The 16,848-nt window shown below is 36.2% G+C and overlaps 1 protein-coding gene across 1 annotated transcript in view; it reads right to left on the reverse strand.

Moving 5' to 3' along the window:
• The window catches only part of CATSPERB (cation channel sperm associated auxiliary subunit beta), a 130,467-nt gene that overhangs the window by 7,011 nt on the left and 106,608 nt on the right, over positions 1-16,848 (reverse strand). Inside the window, exons 20-24 of the mRNA XM_081230317.1 lie at positions 15,105-15,244; positions 12,761-12,958; positions 11,917-12,027; positions 8,304-8,414; positions 1,557-1,692 (exon numbers count right to left, since the gene is read on the reverse strand). Of these exons, the coding sequence (XP_081086443.1) occupies positions 1,557-1,692; positions 8,304-8,414; positions 11,917-12,027; positions 12,761-12,958; positions 15,105-15,244 (696 nt within the window). The remainder of the gene's footprint in view (positions 1-1,556; positions 1,693-8,303; positions 8,415-11,916; positions 12,028-12,760; positions 12,959-15,104; positions 15,245-16,848) is intronic.

Consider the following 16,848-nt stretch of genomic DNA (forward strand, 5'->3'; position numbering starts at 1 on the left):
CATATGATATTTGTCCTTTTCTTACTTCGCTTAGTATGATAATCTCTAGGTCCATCCACATTGCTGCAAATGGCATTATTGCATTCTTTTTTATAGCTGAGTAATATTCCATTGTGTGTGTGTATGTATATAGGTATGTGTGTGTGTATGTGTGTGTGTGTGTATATATATATATATATATATATATATGTCACATCTTCTTTAACCATTCATCCGTCCATGGACATTTAGCTTGCTTCCATGTCTTGGCTATTGCAAATAGTACTGCTATGAAAATAGTGGTGCATGTATCTTTTTGAATTATAGTTTTGTTGGGCTACATGCCCAGGAGTGGGATTGCTGGGTCATATGGTAATTCTATTTTTAGGTTTTTAAGGAACCTCCATATTGTTCTCCACAGTGGCTGCACCAATTTTCATTCCCATCAACAGTGTAAGAGGGTTCTCTTTTCTCCATACAGGATGTGAATATCATCATGGCTAATTTTAAGCAACGAATGGTTTAACAACCAGTATGCCATATGCTTGAATATTTAACAATCAGTGCTCAAAAAGAGCAGGCTCCAGCACACCATAGAAAATGAGGATATTAGTTAAAGCAAAATATTTACTAATTCTCTTTGCTCAATTTTTCAATTCAAAAGTGCATATGTTGGGCAGAGTAAGACTCTCACTGAATACCAAATGTCTGGATGTTTCATAACATTTGGAAATTTCATTTAACTCTATGTATTGATCTATCAATCTTTCTACCTATTGATCTCCTTAAAAGTACGCATTCGTGAACAAACACAAATGTGCAACAAAAAAGTATATATTTGAGGTAAAATTGAATTGTGGTAGATTTCATTTTACTTATTTAGAAATACTTCTGCATCCTTTCAGTTATTTTACCATAAAATATTTAAGAAACTTTTCTCATATAATTAGAAGATAGATCCTATAGATAATCTGGCAACATGTTTTATATCTTCCTCCATAACACTGCAAAAGCAATGAAAGGAGACACCAGACCAACGTGTAGCACAAATGCAATCATTTTTGCTGCTAATCTACATAATGGCTCTGAGTCCAGGTCACTGGAAGTGATGATGAAATAAGTGTGAGACACACAGACATAGAAAACAAACTTATGGTTACCAAAGGGGAAGCAGGTAGAGAGGGGATAGATTAGAAGGTGGGGATTAACATATACAGAGTACTATATATAAAATAGATATCCAACAAGGGCCTACTGTATAGCACAGGGAACTCTACTCAATATTTTTTAACAACTTATAAGGGAAAAGAATCTGAAAAATAATATATATATATATGTATAACTGAATCACTGTGCTGTACACCTGAAACTAACATGATATTGTAAATCACCTATACTTCAAAAAAAAAAAGTGTGAGATAATAGAAGCAGCATGAACAGCAACATGACAACTGATTCGACTTCTTTTCCAAAGAACTCTCAACTATCTTTTGTGTAAACAGTTTTGTAAACCACTTCTCTACATAATAACAACAGTATGCATAGCTGTAATAATTGTAGAAGAAAGCAAACCTTACTTAGGTTCCAGTTTTCCCTGTTATTCACTTCAGTCACAGTAACCAGGTATGGAGTTTCCACTGGGATATGTCCATCCTCACTGTAAATTTTCAAAGAAATTGGATATTGTGTAACTGGAAACTTAAAACGAGGAACCTAAAATGCAAATACCAAGAATGAATGTAAATTTGGAAAATTCAATACTAACTCTTCATTTCCTGGTAAAGAAAGAATAGATGTATTCCCAAGAATTTGTCTATTCTATATGAAATGTGCTTCTGAGGGTTTCTGCCTTCTCAGAGCATTAAAAAAAAAAATCTGTCTTATAGTAGAATTGCTGTGAACTCTAAAAGTAGTGCACAAAGACTGTGGTAACAAAACTCCTGCCTTTCTGTCGGCCTTCTTTCAAAGGAATTTGCTATTATGGTATCCACACTTTTTTGGCCAACCCATATACCCTAAGATACTGCATGAATTGGGTCTTGCCCAAATCCCTTAACGGCCCTCTCCCTGCTAATCATCATCTTTTTTCTTTGAATTTTATTTTATTTTATTTATTTTTTATACAGCAGGTTCTTATTAGTCATCGATTTTATACACATCAGTGTATACATGTCAATCCCAATCTCCCAATTCATCCCACCATCACCACCACCCCTCGCCACTTTCCCCACTTGGTGTCCATACGTTTGTTCTCTACATTTGTGTCTCAGTTTCTGCCCTGCAAACCGGTTCATCTGTACCATTCTTCTAGGTTCCACATATATGCGTCAATATACGATATTCATTTTTCTTTCTGACTTATTTCCCTCTGTATGACAGTCTCTAGATCCACCCACATCTCTACAAATGACCCACTTTCGTTCCTTTTTATGGCTGAGTATTATTCCATTGTATATATGTACCACACCTTCTTTATCGATTCATCTGTCGACGGGTATTTAGGTTGCTTCCATGTCCTGGCTATTGTAAATAGTGCTGCAATGAACATTGGGGTGCATGTGTCTTTTTAAATTATGGTTTTCTCTGGGTATATGCCCAGTAGTGGGATTGCTGGGTCAATCTGGTAATTCTATTTTTAGTTTTTTAAGGAATCTCCATACTGTTCTCCAAAGTGGCTCTATCAATTTACATTCCCACCAACAGTGCAAGAGGGTTCCCTTTTCTCCCCACCCTCTCCAGCATTTGTTGTTTGTAGATGTTCTGATGATGCCCATTCTAACTGTTGTGAGGTGATACCTCATTGTAGTTTTGATTTGCATTTCTCTAATAATTAGTGACGTTGAGCAGCTTTTCATGTGCTTCTTGGCCATCTGTATGTCTTCCTTGGAGAAATGTCTATTTAGGTCTTCTGCCCATTTTTGGACTGGGTTCTTTGTTTTTTTAATATTGAGCTGCATGAGCTGTTTATATATTTTGGAGATTAACCCTTTGTCCGTTGATTCATTTGCAAATATTTTCTTGGATTCTGAGGGTTGTCTTTTCGTCTTGTTTATGGTTTCCTTTGCTGTGCAAAAGCTTTTAACTTTTATTTGATCCATTTGTTTATTTTTGTTTTTATTTCCATTACTCTAGGAGGTGAATCAAAAAAGATCTTGCTGTGATTTATGTCAAAGAGTGTTCTTCCTATGTTTTCCTCTAAGAGTTTTATAGTGTCTGGTCTTACATTAAGGTCTTTAATCCATTTTGAGTTTATTTTTGTGTATGGTGTCAGGGAGTGTTCTAATTTCATTCTTTTACATGTAGCTGTCCAGTTTTCCCAGCACCACTTATTGAAGAGGCGGTCTTTTCTCCATTGTATATCCTTGCCTCCTTTGTCATAGATTAGTTGACAATAGGTGCGTGGGTTTATCTCCGGGCTTTCAATCTTGTTCCATTTATCTATATTTCTGTTTTTGTGCCAGTACCATATTGTCTTGATTACTGTAGCTTTGTAGTATAGTCTGAAGTCAGGGAGTCTGATTCCTCCAGCTCTGCTTTTTTCCTTCAAGACTGCTTTGGCTATTCGGGGTCTTTTGTGTCTCCGTACAAATTTTAAGGTTTTTTGTTCTAGTTCTGTAAAAAAATACAAATTTTAAGATTGTTTGTTCTCGTTCCATTGGTAATTTGATAGGGATTGCATTGAATCTGTAGATTGCTTTGGGTAGTATAGTCATTTTCACAGTATTGATTCTTCCAATCCAAGAACATGGTATACCTCTCCATCTGTTGGTATCATCTTTAATTTCTTTCTTCAGTGTCTTACAGTTTTCTGCATACAGGTCTTTTGTATCCCCAGGTAGGTTTATTCCTAAGTATTTTATTCTTTTTGTTGCAGTGGTAAATGGGAGTGTTTCCTTAATTTCTCTTTCAGATTTTTCATCATTAGTATATAGGAATGCAAGAGATTTCTGTGCATTAATTCTGTATCCTGCAACTTTACCAAATTCATTGATTAGCTCTGGTAGTTTTCTGGTGGCATCGTTAGGATTCTCTATGTATAGTATCATGTCATCTGCAAACAGTGACAGTTTTACTTCTTCTTTTCCAATTTGTATTCCTTTTATTTCTTTTTCTTCTCTGATTGCCATGGCTAGGACTTCTAAAACTATGTTGAATAATAGTGGTGAGAGTGGACATCCTTTTCTTGTTCCTGATCTTAGAGGAAATGCTTGCGGTTTTTCACCATTGAGAATGATGTTTGCTGTGGGTTTATCATACATGGCCTTTATTATGTTGAGGTACGTTTCCTCTATGCCTATTTTCTGAAGAGTTTTTTTTTTATCATAAATGGGTGTTGAATTTTGTCAAAAGCTTTTTGTGCATCTATTGAGATGATCATATGGGTTTTATTCTTCAATTTGTTGATATGGTGTATCACATTGATTGATTTGTGTATATTGTAGAATCCTTGCATCCCTGGGATAAATCCCACTTGATCACGGTGTATGATCCTTTCAATGTGTTGTTGGATTCTGTTTGCTAGTATTTTGTTGAGGATATTTGCATCTATATTCATCAGTGATATTGGTCTGTAATTTTCTTTTTTTGTAGTATCTTTGTCTGGTTTTGGTATCAGGGTGATGGTGGCCTCATAGTATGAGTTTGGGAGTGTTCCTTCCTCTGCTAACTTTTGGAAGAGTTTGAGAAGGATGGGTGTTAGCTCTTCTCTAAATGTTTGATAGAATTCACCTGTGAAGCCATCTGGTCCTGGACTTTTGTTTGTTGGAAGATTTTTTTTTTTTTTTTTTTTTTGCGGTACGTGGGCCTCTCACTGTTGTGGCCTCTCCCGTTGTGGAGCACAGGCTCCGGATGCGCAGGCTCAGCGGCCATGGCTCACGGACCTAGCCACTCCGCGGCATGTGGGATCTTCCCAGACGGGGGCACGAACCCGTGTCCCCTGCATCGGCAGGCGTACTTTCAACCACTGCGCCACCAGGGAAGCCCTGTTGGAAGATTTTTAATCACAGTTTCAATTTCATTACTTGTGACTGGTCTGTTCATATTTTCTGTTTCTTCCTGGTTCAGTCTTGGAAGATTATACCTTTCTAAGAATTTGTCCATTTCTTCCAGGTTGTCCGTTTTATTGGCATAGAGTTGCTTGTAGTAGTCTCTTAGGGTGCTTTGTATTTCTGCAGTGCCTGTTGTAACTTCTCCTTTTTCATTTCTAATTGTATTGATTTGAGTCCTCTCCCTCTTTTTGTTGATGAGTCTGGCTAATGGTTTATCAATTTTGTTTATCTTCTCAAAGAAACAGCTTTTAGTTTTATTGATCTTTGCTATTGTTTTCTTTGTTTCTATTTCATTTATTTCTGCTCTGATCTTTATGATTTCTTTCCTTCTGCTAACTTTGGGTTTTGTTTGTTCTTCTTTCTCTAGTTCCTTTAGGTGTAAGGTTAGATTGTTTATTTGAGATTTTTCTTGTTTCTTGAGGTAGGCTTGTGGAGCTATAAACTTCCCTCTTAGAACTGCTTTTGCCGCATCCCATAGGTTTTGGAATGTCATGTTTTCATTGTCATTTGTCTCTAGGTATTTTTTGATTTCCTCTTTGATTTATTCAGTGATCTCTTGGTTATTTAGTATCGTATTGTTTAGCCTCCATGTGTTTGTGTATTTTCCATTTTTTTCCCTGTAATTGATTTCTAACCTCATAGCGTTGTGGTCAGAAAAGATGCTTGATATGACTTCAATTTTCTTAAATTTATTGAGCCTTGATTTGTGACCCAAGATGTGATCTGTCCTGGAGAATGTTCCATGTGCACTTGAGAAGAAAGTGTAACCTGCTGTTTTGGAATGAAATGTCCTATAAATATTGATTAAATGTATCTGGTCTATTGTGTCATTTAAAGCTTGTGTTTCCTTAGTAATTTTCTGTTTGGATGATCTGTCCATTGGTGTAGGTGAGGTGTTAAAATCCCTCACCATTATTGTGTTACTGTTGATTTCCTCTTTTAAAGCTGTTAGCAGTTGCCTTATGTACTGAGGTGCTCCTATGTTGGGTACATACATATTTATAATTGTTATGTCTTCTTCTTGGATTGATCCCTTGATCATTATGTAGTGTCCTTCCTTGTCTCTTATAACATTCTTCATTTTAAAGTCTGTTTTATCTGATATGAGAATTGCTACTCCAGCTTTCTTTTGATTTCCATTTGCATGGAATATCTTTTTCCATCCCCTCACTTTCAGTCTGTATGTGTCCCTAGGTCTGAAGTGGATCTCTTGTAGACAGCATATAGATGGGTCTTATTTTTGTATCCATTCAGCAATCCTGTGTCTTTTGGTTGGAGCATTTAATCCATTCATGTTTAAGGTAATTATCAATATGTATGTTCCTATGACCATTTTCTTAATTGTTTTGGGTTTGTTTTTGTAGGTCCTTTTCTTCTCTTGTGTTTCCCACTTAGAGAAGTTCCTTCAGCATTTGTTGTGGAGCTGGTTTGGTGGTGCTGAATTCTCTTAGCTTTTGCTTGTCTGTAAAGCTTTTGATTTCTCCATCAAATCTGAATGAGATCCTTGCCAGGTAGAGTAATCTTGGTTGTAGGTTCTTCCCTTTCATCACTTTAAGTATATCATGCCACTCCCTTCTGGCTTGTAGAGTTTCTGCTGAGCATCAGCTGTTAACCTTATGGGAGTTCCCTTGTATGTTATTTGTCGTTTTTCCCTTGCTGCTTTCGATAATTTATCTTTGCCTTTAATTTTTGCCAATTTGATTACTATATGTCTCGGCGTGTTTTTCCTTGGGTTTATCCTGTATGGGACTCACTGCACTTCCTGGACTTGGGTGGCTATTTCCTTTCCCATGTTAGGGAATTTTTCTACTATAATCTCTTCAAATATTTTCTCGGGTCCTTTCTCTTTTCACCTTCTGGGACCCCTGTAATGCGAATATTGTTGGGTTTAATGTTGTCCTAGAGGTTTCTTAGGCTGTCTTCATTTCTTTTCATTCATTTTTCTTTACTCTGTTCCATGGCAGTGAATTCCACCATTCTGTCTTCCAGGTCACTTATCCGTTCTTCTTCCTCAGTTATTCTGCTATTGATTCCTTCTAGTGTATTTTTCATTTCAGTTATTGTATTGTTCATCTCTGTTTGTTTGTTCATTAATTCTTCTAGGTCTTTGTTAAACATTTCTTGCATCTTCTTGATCTTTGCCTCCATTCTTTTTCTGAGGTCCTGGATCATCTTCACTATCATTATTCTGAATTCTTTTTCTGGAAGGTTGCCTATCTCCACTTCATTGAGTTGTTTTTCTAGGTTTTAACTCGTTCCTTCATCTGGTACGTAGCCCTCTGTATTTTCATCTTGTCCATCTCTCTGTGAATGTGGTTTTTGTTCCACAGGCTGCAGGATTGTAGTTCTTCTTGCATCTGCTGGCTGCCCTCCCAGTCATGATCTTTCAACCACACTCATTAAACTCAGGCTCTGGAGTTCAAATCTAGCTCCATCACATATTAATGATGTGGTCTTTGGCAAATTACCAGGCTTCTCTGTGCCTCAAATGTAATGAGACAAGTTATGGAGAAGCCTTAGAGCAGTACATGGTAGACAGTAAATTCTCAAGAAATACTGGAATTCAACAAGGGTGGAGTTGTGGAGGTATACAATAGCAACCCTCATAGTTTATTGACTGCTGACTCTATGCCCAATATTATCACAAGCGATTTTATCCTTGTATAAAATCATTTAAAATAATGCCATATACAGTCCAACAAGGCCTTTGAAATAGATCTACTTGAAAGTTATACCAAGTGCACAGGTAAGTCAGCTAATGCAGACACCAACATCAACTTGACACATGTCTGAATGTTTGGAGCCTAACAGAAAGAAGTATTTAACACAGAACCCATTCTCTTAACCAACATATTATACTGTTTTCTATTTTGTCACTAGTACCTTGAGCTTTAAGTTTTATATTCTCAGAACCTGATACATGTTTGATAGTCAATACTTTTTTAAATGAATCAATATTCACCATAACCTAGTGTAACGTTTGACAGGTTATACATTGTTTTCACATAGATAGAAGCATGTATGTGTGTGTATCTTTATGAGAACCTGTGAAATGAACAAGGCAATGCAGATATTATTCTATTCTACAGATGAGGTTAATTACTGTGTCTGGGGACATTTAAATTCAAATATTTTTAGCTCTATGTCATATTTAATTCTATGTCATAATAAAACAGTATTTCTATGCCTTAGTTTTCATGTTTAACCAAAATGTGCATTTCAAGGTCTTATTAATATGAAAATACTCTGTCTTCAGGAAATTAAAGATTATCTTACCTTTTCTCTGCAATCTGAGAAAGCAACAGCATGTGAAAACTTCTGATCATTTGTGCAATTACATTCCTCCCGAGTAGACACATTTGCACACTGTTTGAATTTACCAGATTTCTGCAAATAGAATTAAAATAGGTTGACTTGCTGTTTTTGGTGGCAGGATTTATGCAAACTGAGTAAATGTGCAATAACTATTTGTTACCTGAATGAATAAAATCCCTGAGAAGTTAAAAAGTTTAAAAATCCATTAATAATAAGGTAAAAGCACAGTCTTTCTGAATTTTGTCTCTTTGCGTGGAATGAACCCAAGTATCACTCAGCTGCTTGCCAGTTTACCTCAGGGCAGTTGATAGTCAACATGCATGGGACCCAGAAAGCCTGTGTCTTTCTGAATGCAGTAATTAAGATGCCCACCTCCATCGCTGGCATGGAAACTGAGACCTAAAAGAACAGACTTGATATGATGGGCTGCCAACTATGGATACTCTCCAAATCTACTATTTTGTACTTATCTCTCCTCATAGCAGTCACTAAGGCTGTTTAAAATCTCCACTATAACCATCCATTTGTCATTCATTTTTTCATTTGATCACTCTTGCTTGGTTTATTGGTTTATTCATTTTTATTCATTTTTTATTGATTTATTCATTTTTTCAAAGAAATGGCTTTTGATTTTGATAATCAACTCTATTTCTTTTTTTTTTTTTTTTTTTTTTTGCGGTACGCGGGCCTCTCACTGTTGTGGCCTCTCCCGTTGCGGAGCACAGGCTCCAGACGCGCAGGCTCAGCGGCCATGGCTCACGGGCCCAGCCGTTCCGCGGCATATGGGATCTTCCCGGCCCGGGCACGAACCCGTATCCCCTGCATCGGCAGGCGGACTCTCAACCACTGCGCCACCAGGGAAGCCCTCAACTCTATTTCTAAAAACGTTATTCTTCCTTCTACTTCTTTTAAGATTATCATTCTCGTCCTCATTGCTTCTTTTTTTCTTCTTTTTGTGGAGATAACATTTACCATTTTCAAGTGTACAATGCAGTGGATTTTAGTATACTCACAATATTATTCAGTCATCACCACTATCTAATTTCAGAACTAATTTGCTGCTTAGTTAGGTTAATTCAGCTCTTCCAATCTTTTGAGCTGTTTCACGATTACATTTTAAATTTCTGACATCTTTTTTGTGTGTGTGATGTCTGTCTCCAATTTTTTTTCATGGTTGCAATATGACCTAAACTGTTCTGAAATAATTATTTTGCTTATTCTAAAGTTTGCTTGTATTTATGATACTGTTTTCCAAGGCATGAGTTTTTTAGTTGTTTAGATTTATGCTTCTTTTTTATTGTGGAAGTTTTCTTCAAATATTTGGTGTTTTACTGTTGTCTGCTTATCCTTGGAGGGTTAACTGCCAACTCTGTATCTGGAATGACATCACACATGATTGTCTAGTAAGGGGATGATGTCAGCATAACAAGAAGTCACAGTGTTGGTTCAGATGTACTTTTTTCCCAGCTGTTATATTTTGAGGTGATCAGAGGCAGAATTACATAAATTTTGAGTAGTCTGCTCCACTTGATGATGCTGTTTAATTCGTAGAACTTTTAAAGCTTATTCTCCCCCATTAAAGATCCATGAAGATGTCATGTTTATCTTGTTCACTGTTGTCTCCCCAGAGAATATCTGTACAGTGTCTGATAACTCTGGAAATGCTGAAATTAACATTTGTTGAATGTATAAAAGGTGCCCCCCCAAACCTGTTATTTACTTATGTGTAAATTAGATACATTTCCTATTCAACTCCCAAGAAAATCCAGAAGAAAAAACAATCCAAACGAAGGCTTTCCATGTAAATATATTACACTCATATTTCAATAGATGAGGCTTGTGTCTAGTGACATATCAGACTTTATCTTTGGAAGAAACCGCAACAGTATTTGAGTTGCTCATTGCCTGGAGCAGAGCTGCTTACCCTGAAATCCAAGATTCAACAAGAAGTCAACCTCTGTGTGTGTGTGTGTGTGTGTGTGTGTAATCATATGAGTATTATTCATTTGTTGAACAATTTTTCAGCACTCCCTATGTTGGGCGCTTTTCTGGGTACTAAAGATATTATAGAGAATAAAATAGATTTAAAAATACCCAACAATAACCCTGCTTTATGTAGCTTACCTTTTAATGAAATACAATAAATAAATGGGTAAAATATGTAAAATTGTAAAAGTGCAGTGAAGAAAAATAAGGCAGGGAAGGGGGACAGGAGTGGGCATCAGTGGAGGTGGAGGTTACAATTCTAAAGAGAGTGGCCAAGGAAGGTCTCACCATGATGGTGACATTTAAGCAAAAATCTGAAGATGGTGATGGAATGCGCTATGTGATATCTGGCAGAAGTACATTCCAGACAGAGGAAATTTTTGAAACTTAAAGACCCTGAGATGGAAATATGTCTGGTATACTTGAAGAACAGCAAGGAGGCCAATGTGTGCAGAACAGAGTGACCTGCGGGAAATCAGGTCAGATGTGAAGCTAAGGCTGAACCACAGAGGACCTTATAAACCATTGTAAGAATTTGGCTTTTACTCTGAATGAGATGGGAAGATGATGAAGAATTTTGAACAAAAGAAACAACCATTTTCTGTCTTTGTGTGTGTGTGTATGTTCATGAATAGATATGAATGCCTGCTTGTCCATATGTATATGCAGTTAGGTGCGTTTTTCTCAAGAGAGATATTACAGGTATCTGTGAGGTTTCCTTGGGAAGCCACCCCATGATGTACTTTTCTGTTTTTAAAAAAAGTATTTTATTTATTTATTTATTTTGGCTGCACCAGGTCTTTATTGCAGCACACAGGATCTTTAGTTACATATGCATGCGGGCTTCTTAGTTGCGGCCTGCATGCAGGACCTAGTTCCCCTGATCAGGGATCAAACCCAGACCCCCGGAATTGGGAGCTCGGAGTCTTACCCACTGGACCACCAGGGAAGTCCTGATGTATTCTTCTTTTGAGCCTAGTTGTTTCTGTTCTACCTTGCCCACCCTGACTCCAGAGAGGCAGAGCGCTGCTGGGGTTTGGTTATTTTCTAGGCGGATCCTCAACAGGAGTTCAAATGAGTCTATGTTGGAGTAAACACTCTTCTCTCCTTTTGGACATCATTCCTTTCACAGAGCTGTGAGATGGGTTTGAGGCCCCTTTCATTTAAAAAACGATGTTCTCACTCTACCTATGCTCTTTGAAATTCAAATGGGAGCTAGGGAGAGGTCAAGGGGAAAGAGTCCATTTAGACTTCTTGGTTCCAAAACTGCATCCAGGAGTAGCAGTAAGAGAAGGAAAGGCTAGAGTAGTAGTAGGAGGAACAGGGATAGCAGTAGTAGTCGTAGTCGTCGTCGTCGTAGTAGTAGTAGTAATGAGGGATGAGGAGAGGGAAGGGGAGGGGGAGGAGCTGGAGGGGGAGTGGGAGAGGGAGGGGGAGGAGGAGAAGAAGTAGTGATGTTATCAGAGCAGATTATGCTTAATGCACCTTCTCATTTAATCTCCACAGATAGGTCTGTCCATCTGTAATTTTACTGAATGATTTCTTGAATTCAAATGAATACTAGTATATCTGCAGAAAAAATATTTACCTTTGACTTGTGAAATAGATTTCTCGGTATGGGTTTACTAGGATCTGCATGATAAAAATTATCTGTAAGTGGAATAGCTATTCCCATATTAGAGGGAGGCTTGTAGTTTATCTGAAAATGATTAAACAAAGTTAGTGTAAAGTTCATTATTATTTACTAAGTCTTTCATTTAAAAATCTTGATTTTCCAGAAAAGCATTTAAAACAAATATTTCACTTTCAGCTCCTGGTATTTAAGTAAATTTCTCTTTCCCCAGCACTCCCTCAACCCATGGTAATTGGACCTTGTAAATAAGTGAAAAAAGTTTTAGAACCTAAAGTAGCTGTAATAAAGTCAATGAAATAAAGTTTAAACACCTTACAAAGAGGCTTAGTGATATATTTAGTAAATAATTCTTCAAGTTTGGTTATTGTTTTGTCACAAAGAAAATTATAAGTAATAAGTTAACAAAGATATTTTTAAAAGAGTCACAGAGTCTGACAAGGCAAAAATTAAAATTGTTATTACATTGAAATGGGACCTGTAAGATATATCAGCTCAGGATGAGAATGAGTCAACTTAAGGGCAAATAGCTGTATATATTGTTAAAGCCCAAGATTATGCTGCCATAATATAGCATAAAACGTGATATTAATAATGATAAGACTAAGTTCCCAAGAAAAATCATTATTTCAGAAAGTTTTCACATTTTAGTCATCATATCCTCAAAATGACATGAGGATTGAAAAATAACTGGGGTGTTTTGAGCATTTCAGGAAAGAAATGCTAAGACCAAATGGCCAGCTGATCATACAAAAGTAATCTATCACTGGTACCCTTCAAACAATCTGCTTAGGTTTCTTACTGGCAAAACTTTGATCATATTAAAACCCTGACTGTCCATGTGAACTCCACTGATCCAGTCTTTCAATGGGATAATTTCACTAGGAATGTGATGCATAGACTTGAGATAACTACAGCTGCTTTTCAAAGTTGGCACGAATGTTGTAACAAGACACTCAGTCGATGCTCCCCAGACAATAAACGCCAGTGAAGTTGAACCCTGGAAATATCCAAATAAATGAAGGTTATTTAAAGTAACTGTTATCGGCTGAACTGTGTCTACCCCATATGTTGAAGTCCTAACCTCCAGTATCTCAGAATGTGATTGTATTTGGAGATAAGGCCTTTAAAGAGGCAATTAAGTTAAGATGAGATCATTAGGGTAGGCTCTAATCCAATATGATGAGTGTCATATAACAACAGGAAATTTGAAAACAGACACACATAGAGGAAAGACCATGTGAAGACATAGGGAGAAGACAGCCATCTGCAGACCAAGGAGAGAGGCCTTGGAAGAAACCAACCCTGCCAATGCCTTGATCTTGGTTTCTAGCCTCTGGAACTGTGAGAAAATAAATTTCTGTTGTTTAAGCCACTCAGTCCATAGTATTTTGTTATGGCAGCCCTGGCAAACTAGCACAGTACCCAAGTAAAGAATACAGAAAATGAAAATGAAAAGAAATAGAAAAAGAATGATAATAGAAAACAGAAATAGAATCATAAGTTTGATCATAACAGAAGACATATTCTTTTCCAGGAAGAAATACATTCCAATCTAATTGCCTGTGGGTGACATTTGGAAATGAGCAAGGATCAAGTGTTTATTATTAAGTAAACACTATTATTGGATGTAGTTGGATGTAAATCCAACTTAGAATGGCAAGGCTTCCCTCATTCATTGATGAGCAGTGACATTTGTTTGGATAATATGAGTAAAATAACTTCCATTGGTATACATTTTGAAAAGAAGATACTCACTTAGCAATCACTGTATTTCACAAAGATATGGTTTTAGTAGAAATTTATGTACAAAAACCATATCTGAACCTTGCATGATATTTAACATTCAACAAAATTTGATAAATTCTGTTTGAAATTTTTAAGTACTTCTTGAAATTAAAAAATGTAGAAATACTAATAATTTTACTGATATAGTGGACTCTAGTAGTTTTGCCCCCCATCTGTTCTCTGTAAGCCATTAAAAATAATCTATTTTTAGTGAATTTTTGCTAAAACACATTGAACCAGAATCTAAGCAGGGTTCTAATATTAAAGGAAATTTGGGATGGGGTGAGGTGGCACAAGTTCAATAAGAAATAAGGAAGTAAACAGAAAAATCTAGAATACTGGAGATTCTACAACATAACTGACTCGATTGCTACAATTCAATGGCAGGGGAAGAAAACGGAGTCATACCTACCTTAAACTAAAAGAAACTTAAGAGATTAATAAATAAACACATACTGTGTGACTTTTATTTGCATCCAAATTCAAACAAACCAACCCTAAACTTTTTTTTTTGAGAAAATTGAGGGAATTTGATTATGGACTGGGTTTTATAGGATACCAAAAAAAAATTCATTTAAAAAATTTCAGGGATGATAATGGCATTTTTGTTATGTAAGTGATAATACAGATATTTTTTGGAGATATGTATGGAAGCATATAGGAGTGAAATGACATGATGTCTGCTATTCATTTAAAAGTATGTCAGAATACAAACCAAAAAAAATTAAATAGAGATGATAAAACAGAAGTATCAAAACCTTGACTATTGTTTAATTTGAGAAATGGGTATATGGAAATTCTTCTTTTGTCTATATCTGAAAATTTTCATGATAAACAGATTGTAGAATTTGCAGGAAAATATTTATTGGCACAAAAGGATTAAACTATATAATTAAGTGGAAGGAGCACATTTTTAAAACTGTATATACAATGTTCTCCCAGCTTCAGGGGGGAAAAAGGAAAATACTGTAAATCCATAGTGATTGAGCATTTTCTATGTGCCAGACATTGTTTTAGATGGCCTACCTGAATTATCACACTTAATTCTCAAAACAATCCTATGAGGTAGGTATTATTAGTATCACTTCCATTTTATAGATGAGGAAACTTAGAGTAAAGTAACTTTCCTAAGCTCACAAAAACAGTACCAGCAGTAAAAACTAACTCAGGTAGTCTTTTTCAGAGCTTACTTTTTTAATCTCTATCACATACAGCCTTTTTGTAATTCCCAAAATGTTAAAAGTGTTTAGTCATCCTTGATACATAGGATTATGCATATTTTTTCCTTCTTTTGCTTAGCTTATATTCTAAATTTTCTATAATCCATAGATTTTTTTAATAATTAAAGAAAAACTTACTTGACGTAAAGTTTTGCTGGCTGCAGAAATTTCCATTAGATAACTATCAGCGTCATCAAAATAGCCTTCAACTTTAACTTCCAACAAATTTGGGTTTCCAACGACTACTTTCAGCAGTGGGATTTCAAGTGTTTGAACACCTTTGGAAACAAAGCCAAGAGTGAACATGAAATCATGAAAATTTTAAGTAATTTCATAATGACTGGCTGATCAGAATTCTAGAACATCTACAGAATCTATTTATACAGAGTTAACTTTAATAGTTCTTAGAAAAACTTAACTTTGCAAATATTTTCTCCTAATTTTTTTCACAGAAATATTGCTCCCCTCCACCCCTCATTCCTCAGCCAGATTCTCGAAGGCAGTCACTTGGATAGTCTTGGTCACACTGAGTTGGCTAACTCAGTAGAGAAACTGAGAATACACGCTCAATTTAAAGGGCTGTCAATCAGTTGCTGCCAAGAGAAAAACCCTAGGCATTTAACACAATATGTCATTAGGCCATTTCCTGCCTTCAGGGCCCCTGTTTGCAACCTCTCCATACTGAGAAATTTAATGGAAAGAGAGATGTGAAGGACCATGTAATCTAATTGCCATCTTTACTAATTAGTAAATCAGAGCTGAATAGTAAATAAGTTGCCTCAAGTCTCAGCTCTAGCAGTTTCCCTTAAACCAAAGTGATCTGGCCAGTGCTTCCTAAACTGTAACTGGGGATTTTGTTAGAATGCCAATTCTGACTTAACAGTTCTGAGGAGGGGGCTGAGATTCCACATCCTGTTCCCTTCATACCTTTATTGAGGTATACTGACAAATAAAATTGTATACTTTTAAAGTGTATAATGTGGAGATTTGTTGTACTTATACATTGTGAAATGATTACCACAATTAAGTTAATACAGCCACCACCTCACATTGTGTGTGTGTGTGTGTGTGTGTGTAGTGGGAACACTTAAGATCTACTCTCTTAGCAAATTTCAACTATACAGTACAGTATTATTAACTATAGTTATCATGCTATGTATTATATCCCCAAGACATTTATTTTATAACTGGAAGTTTGTACTCTTTGACCAACATCTGCCCATTTTCTCCATCCCCCAGCCCCTGGCAACTGGCACTCTATTTCTATGAGTTAGACTTTTTTTTTTTAAAGATCCCAAATATGAGTGAGATCACACACTACTTGTCTTTCTCTGGCTTATTTCACTCAGCATAATGTCTTCCAGGTTCATCCATGTTGTTCATCCTTCTTTTTTATGGCTGTATAATATTTCTTTGTGCATATGTACCACATTTCTTTATCCATTCATCTGTTGATGGACCCTTACATTGTTTCCATACCTGGGCTATTGTAAGTAATGCTGCAATGAAAGTGGGAGTACAGATACCTCTTCAAGATACTGACTTTGTTTCCTTTCAATATATACCCAGAAGTGGGATTGCTAGACCATATGGTAGCTCTATTTTTAACTTTTTTGAGAAATTTCCACACTATTTTTCATAGTGACTGAACAAATTTATATTCCTACCAAGAGTGCACAAGGGTTCCCTTTACTCCACATCCTCACCAGAACTATCTCTTGTGTTTTTGATAACAGCCATTCTAACAGGTGTGAGGTGATATCTCATTATAGTTTTGATTTGCATTTCCCTGATGATTAGTGATATTGAACACCTTTCCATATACCTGTTAGCCATTTGCATATCTTTGGAAAAATATCTATTCAGGTCCTTTACACATTTT

This window comes from Mesoplodon bidens (assembly GCF_964165515.1).
Source record: "Mesoplodon bidens genome assembly, chromosome: 3".
Classification (NCBI taxonomy): domain Eukaryota; kingdom Metazoa; phylum Chordata; class Mammalia; order Artiodactyla; family Ziphiidae; genus Mesoplodon; species Mesoplodon bidens.